Genomic DNA, 5,904 nt, shown 5'->3' on the forward strand with positions numbered 1-5,904 from the left:
CCTGCCCCTCCCGCCGGGGGCCCACCGGAGGCCCCGGGCCGACAGGTTGTCGGCGGGTTTCAAACCTGCGGCCTTTAGCTCCGCTCGCTGCCGTGATATCTGTCTCCCTGCTCGAGTCTCTTCCAGCGACGCCGCAAACGCGATCAAACTGGTTCTGGCTGCCTCTAATAACCGCTAAGAAAGGGATTCAGGCCAAACCGTTTTTATTCTGACGCGGTTCCAGTCAGATGATATATACTTCGATGCGGTGAAAATATCGCTCTACCGACAAGAGATATATCACCGTTTCTCATTCTACTGACAAATGTACTTATTGTAAGTCGCTTTGGATAAAAGCGTCTGCCGAAACGCCCTGAATAATAACGTAAACATCCCCCCTGCCCGTCAGGACCGGCCACAATAAAAGCCTTAACGTCTGAACGCGCGGCCGTCTAAACTCTACCCCAGACCTCCAGCATCTGGCTCACGTCTCCCAAGACCACCTCCACCAGAGCAGGCGTTTCCCTGACCTGGAGGAGGTGGTGGAGGAGCGGCCCTTCCCCAGACCCCAACCCCACCCTCCAGAGGGTGTTCCCTGACGGCCTACCCCCCGGCGCGGACGGAGCCACCGCCCCGGGGTTAGAGTTAGAGGGAGGCTGCGGAGTCATCCGCCCAGAGCCAGCGGCAGCTCGTTGCGTAATCGGCTGCCTTTGTTTTTCCTTCCCCCTGCGCGGCTCTATCTGCGAGGAGGAGGTAGCAGGCTGTCTGCTGCTCACACCGGGCTGGTAACCCCCCCCGCCCCCAACCTCCCCCCCCCCCCACCCTCCTCCTCCTCCTCCCCATCAAAGCAGCCTTTCTTCGGCTGGCCTCTCCTCCCCCACCAGGAACCCGGCTGGCTTACTGCTCTTTGTCCCTCCTGGAGCGCGGGTCTGGTGTTGTGGTCAGGGCAGGAACACAGGGCCCTGTGTGGGGGCGGGGGGGCGGGGGGGGGAAGGAGGCCTGGATGTTTCCAGACGCGAGGAGGACAGAGTGCTCTCAGGTGCTTCGTGTTCCCCGTGATCCACTCGCTAGATCCCGTCTCCCTTTGAACCCTCACCACATCAAACCCCCGTGTGCGGAGCAACCAGCTATATATATATGAATCTATACATTCAAGATCCTATCGTAACCTTTTAGACGGGCGTCATGTGGAAAGTACCAACGGTAAGAACCTTTTTAAACGCAGTCAGCGCCCGATCGCAGATAAGTGTCACTCCTCTCGGGTCGCTACGTCACGTCAGACGTAGTCTCCTGGAAACAGGAGACCGTCTGCACACAACCTTTCTCTGGGAAATGACGAAGCGGGCATACTGAGCCCCCGGGCGTCAGCGGTGTGTGTGTGTGTGTGTGTGTGTGTGTGTGTGTGTGTGTGTGTGTGTGTGTGTGTGTGTGTGTGTGTGTGTGGAAGCTTTCCAAAAAAATGATAAATACTGCATCCGTCTAAACGTCTCCCTCTTCTCCACGCCGGAAGGCCCAGAGGTCTGATCCAGGCGGGGTCAGACCCCCACGACGCGGGTAAGACCCCACGACGCCGGATAAGACCCCCACGACGCCGGGTCAGACCCCACGACGCCGGGTAAGACCCCACGACGCCGGGTCAGACCCCAGCACTAAAGCTCCGCCGTACAAAGAAGGGAAGCGCAGAAGTCGAAACGTTCTTCAATCCAGCCCATCTTTATTGATCCTCAAACCCATACCCCCCCCCCTCCCCCCCTCCCCCCCCCCCTCCCCTTCCACGTCTCGACCACAAAAACGAGGGCGGTGCAAAGAACCAATAAATATAAAGAAGGGCGGGGTTAAGGCGCTACACCTTTTCAAGAGAACAGAAACAGTGTAGACAAGTCGGGGAGGGGGGGGGGGGGGGGGGGGGGGGGGGGTACAGTACAACAGGGGGTACAGGGCGTCCGTCCGTACACCCGTCTTAGCATTTAGAGACAGACGCCCGGGGTGACCTCTGACCTCCTCGGCCGTCCCCCACCAGAAGGCCGGCGTGGATCAACCAAAAAAATGACATGAAGAACACAGAGACCCAAACCCAGACCCCCCCCCCCCCCCCCCGCCGGACCCCAACGCCATCCCCGCCCAAAATGGAGGCCACGCCCCTGTTGGCGGCCCCGTTGTGTCTTTGAACAGTTTCTCACAGAGTAATAAATAATTAAAGCGGATCTCCTCGCCCCTGGGGGGTCCGACGCCACAGCGTCCTGCTCAGAGGGGCTTCTGCGATCCTCCTCGTCGCGTAGAGTTACATTCATGTCCCGAAGCGGGGAGGGGGAGGGGGAGGTGGAGGGGTCATAATCCAACAGTGGCCCCCCACCGACCGTGTGGCTCCAGGGGGGGGGGGGCCCGGGTACGAACGCCACGCCCCCGACCGACACCCGGGAAAAACCCAACGCGCCGCCCAAACCCCTCCAATCAGCCGTCACGCGGACAAGCCTCGACCAATCCCCGGCCTCGGAACCATCCTTCTCCCGCTCGTAAAGTTCCCGGTCATCGCCCGTGGCGCGGCGGCGGCGGCAGCGTCCACCGCCTTCTTCCTCCTCCTCTTCGTCCTCAGCAGCTCACCGTGCTCGGCTGCTGTTTGCTCACAAAGTCGGCCAGGAAGTCGAACTCGTTCTGTCCCAGGAAGAGCTCGGGCAGCTCCTGCACGCGGTCCAGCCCCAGCTCCATCACCAGCGCCGTCAGCACCTCCTCGTCGATCATGTCGGCGTCCATGCCGTTCAGCGCCAGCGCCGCCGGCCCCGCCATGTGCTGCATGCTGGCCAGCTGGGCGGGGCTCATGCGGTAGGGGGCCCCGGGGCCCGGGTGGCCCCCACCCATGGGCCCCAGAGGGTGGCCGTGGTACTGCGTGTTCAGTTTCTGCAGCTGCATGCTCGCCATGAGCTGCTGGGACGTGAGCCCGCCCCCACCGTTCACAAACTGCTGCTGCTGCTGCTGGGGCTGCTGCTGCTGTTGTTGTTGTTGCTGCTGCTGTTGTTGTTGTTGGTGGTGGGGGTGGGGGTGCGGGTGGGGGTGCTGTGCTTGTTGTGGGTGTGGCGCTTGCTGTTGTTGTTGTTGTTGTTGTTGTGGGTGCTGCTGCGGGTGCATGTGGTGCTGCTGAGGGTGCTGCTGTTGTTGTTGTTGTTGTTGTTGTGGGTGCTGCTGCTGCTGCTGAGAGTACATCATGGCCGCCGAGGCCATGGGGTGGTGCCCCATCTGCCCCGGCGCCCCCATGGCCTGCTGCCGCTGCCTCATGGCCGCCTCCATGCTGGCCTGGGTGGGCGCCCCCCCGTAGTGCATCATGGGGCCGTTGGGCATGGCCCTCAGGGCCTGCTGCTGGGGGCCCGCGTGCTGCTGGTGCCCACCGCCGTTCATGCCCATGCGGTAGCCGTGGAGACCGCCCCCGGGCTGCCCGTGGTTCATGGGCATCATGAGGTGGTCCGCCATGTCTCCCTTTCTGACCGGAGGAGAGGAGAGGGAGAGCAACGTTAGTAAGAGAGACACTTCGTTCACTACGTCATTACAGTCGGGTCCGGGGGGGGGAGTCGCACGTGAGCGGGAGGGACGGCGGTTGCGGTGGCAGTGACGTCATGGTTCGGCGGTGCCGGTCTCGTGTGTGTGTGAACACGGCGAGGGCCGCACCGATACAACGGTGTACATGTGACCGTGTTGTGTTGCGTTAAAATGCCCGGCAGGAGAGTATGCTACCGCTGCACAACAAACGCCCGTCGGATAAACATGAACCCTTAACGTTGCACAATATTCCGTTCTCGTTCGTTATCCTTGAAACAGGTTTAAAAGCGTGATAAAAAAAAAATAGAAAAAAAATCAGCTGTGTCGATACTATTCTCCCTCCGGTAACCGCACCGCGGTGCTGCCTGCAGCTTGCATGGTTGCGCCATCCTGTTACAATGCCCGCTTTTCAGAAGAATCAACCCGAACGCCGTTTTTTGTTGCTTATTCGCCTGCCCGGATCCTCTGCAGCCTTTAGTCGCTTGCTGAATTACATGCAGACATTATTATTTACGATGAGGGACCCATTGAGCCCCGTGGTTGACGCTGCGACCAGCTCCATTTAACAAGACAATCGGATATAATTCATAATGCATAAGACACCGTTTAAAACCCCATCCGTGTCGCTTGTCAGGTGAGCGAGAAAACGTACACACTCGGTTCCATTTTACGCACGTATGGGTGCAACAAAGACACATTGACATCATGCAACATCTCCCCAGCAGCACACCGCCAGATCACCTCGTTTCCCACAACGTGTTAAAAACACAAAACCACAAACGGCTTTGTGGTTCCCACTGCCGACCTCCACCACCACCGCGTTATCCGTTGTGCATCCACCCTGGAAGACGAGCAGGCTGGCGACTGTTCTCGGATCCTCTCGCTTTTAAACAAGGGGACGCAAACAATGGAGCAGCAGCAGCCACCCGTGCTGACCACAAACCACAGCTTCTCCCTTCGAACCAACCGGAGAACCGAACCCCCTCCCACTCACCCTGGATCCGCTCTGGTGTGGACAAAGTTCCGCGACTCCGCTCCGTGGACGTGGTAGTGTTCCAGAGGGTGATTCGAGGTGAGGCTCCTCCGGGTTACAGTGCGTCTTCACCGGGGTTGCGCTTCATGCTCCGGCAGGGACGCTGCACAAAGACTGCCGCATCAGATCTTGAAACGACTGCCTGTTTTCTGGGTCAACTCAGGGATTATGTACATGTAAAAAGCTGAGGGAGAGGTGGAGCTACGGGCCGCCTCTTCTTTGTTCCTATTGGCCCTACTTAGTAAAGTTGTGCAGAGAGGGAGAGGGCTGGGGAGATAGAGAGAGTGAGAGAGCTTGGGAGAGAAAAGGAGCCAGCCCATTTAAATACGAATTAGGCATATGATCTTTATTTGGGAATCACGGTTACACACTTGTTCATGCCCATATAAAACGGATAAAATCAATCTATTTTTATACATGGATATAGTTTATCATAATATACACACATAGATGGAATTATAGATAGAAAGATGGATAGATATATTTATATATAGATATATTTATAGATAGATGAACAGATTAAAAGATACATAGATAGAGAGATAGAGAGATATAAAGAAAGATAGACCGATAGATTGCTTTATAGTTCGATTTCGATATGTCAATGTTTACACATAACCTAAATTGTTTCTCATGGATGTGTCATTTTGAGTGTGTGTGTGTGTGTGTGTGTGTGTGTGTGTGTGTGTGTGTGTGTGTGTGTGTGTGTGTGTGTGTGTGTGTGTGTGTGTGTGTGTGTGTGTGTGTGCGTGCGTGTATGCAAGCATGTGTGTGCGTGAGTGCATGCGTTGTGCACGCTGGTCTCCACATCGCGGTTCCACGGTACATGTGACTTGGCCGTCTGCTGCGCCCGCCTGGGAGGGAGGGAGGGGTGAGGTAGGGGAGGGCTGGGGGAGGGAGGGGGGGAGGAATGCGTGCTATTCTCGGCCAGCCTCGTTCTGCAGCATGTGGCTCGTACAGCCAGCATGCATGACTCTATTTATCTCCAGCTCCCAGATTAGTGCGTCTCTCCACGCTCAACAAAGTGCCCGTTCTGTAGCGGAGCTCTCATGTGTCTCTCTGTCGTCTGGAGTCGGGACTTGTAACTAGTCCTGTCGTTGTTAGTTTGTATTTGTGTGTGTGTGATTGTGTTTGTGTGTGTGTTTGTGTCTCTGTGGACCTATCTTTGGTGTGTCATGCTTCAGTGTTCTTGTGGAGCTACTGTTGTTCATGTTTATCTCAAAGGCTTTTAATTTGTACCCAGGAGACTTAAGTTAGCCTGATAGTTTGAAACTAGTTATTGTTTACCGTCCGGGTTTAAACGTTGACCCCTGGGTTGGGAGTCAGCGTCCCTGAAGATTTAGGTTAGTGTGCGTCTCCCGTCT

The 5,904-nt window shown here is 56.8% G+C and overlaps 1 protein-coding gene across 1 annotated transcript; it reads right to left on the bottom strand.

The window, feature by feature from the left end:
• Positions 1-2,067: 2,067 nt before the first annotated feature.
• Positions 2,068-4,790, bottom strand: cited4b (Cbp/p300-interacting transactivator, with Glu/Asp-rich carboxy-terminal domain, 4b). The gene is made up of 2 exons (XM_056584976.1): positions 4,502-4,790; positions 2,068-3,451 (listed from the first exon to the last, which is right to left on the bottom strand). Exon 2 carries the CDS (start codon positions 3,439-3,441, stop codon positions 2,569-2,571), a length of 873 nt encoding a protein of 290 aa, XP_056440951.1. The 5' UTR covers positions 3,442-3,451; positions 4,502-4,790; the 3' UTR covers positions 2,068-2,568.
• Between the last annotated feature and the right edge of the window lie 1,114 nt (positions 4,791-5,904).

This window comes from Gadus chalcogrammus, unplaced genomic scaffold (genome assembly GCF_026213295.1).
Source record: "Gadus chalcogrammus isolate NIFS_2021 unplaced genomic scaffold, NIFS_Gcha_1.0 GACHA055, whole genome shotgun sequence".
NCBI classification, from domain to species: domain Eukaryota; kingdom Metazoa; phylum Chordata; class Actinopteri; order Gadiformes; family Gadidae; genus Gadus; species Gadus chalcogrammus.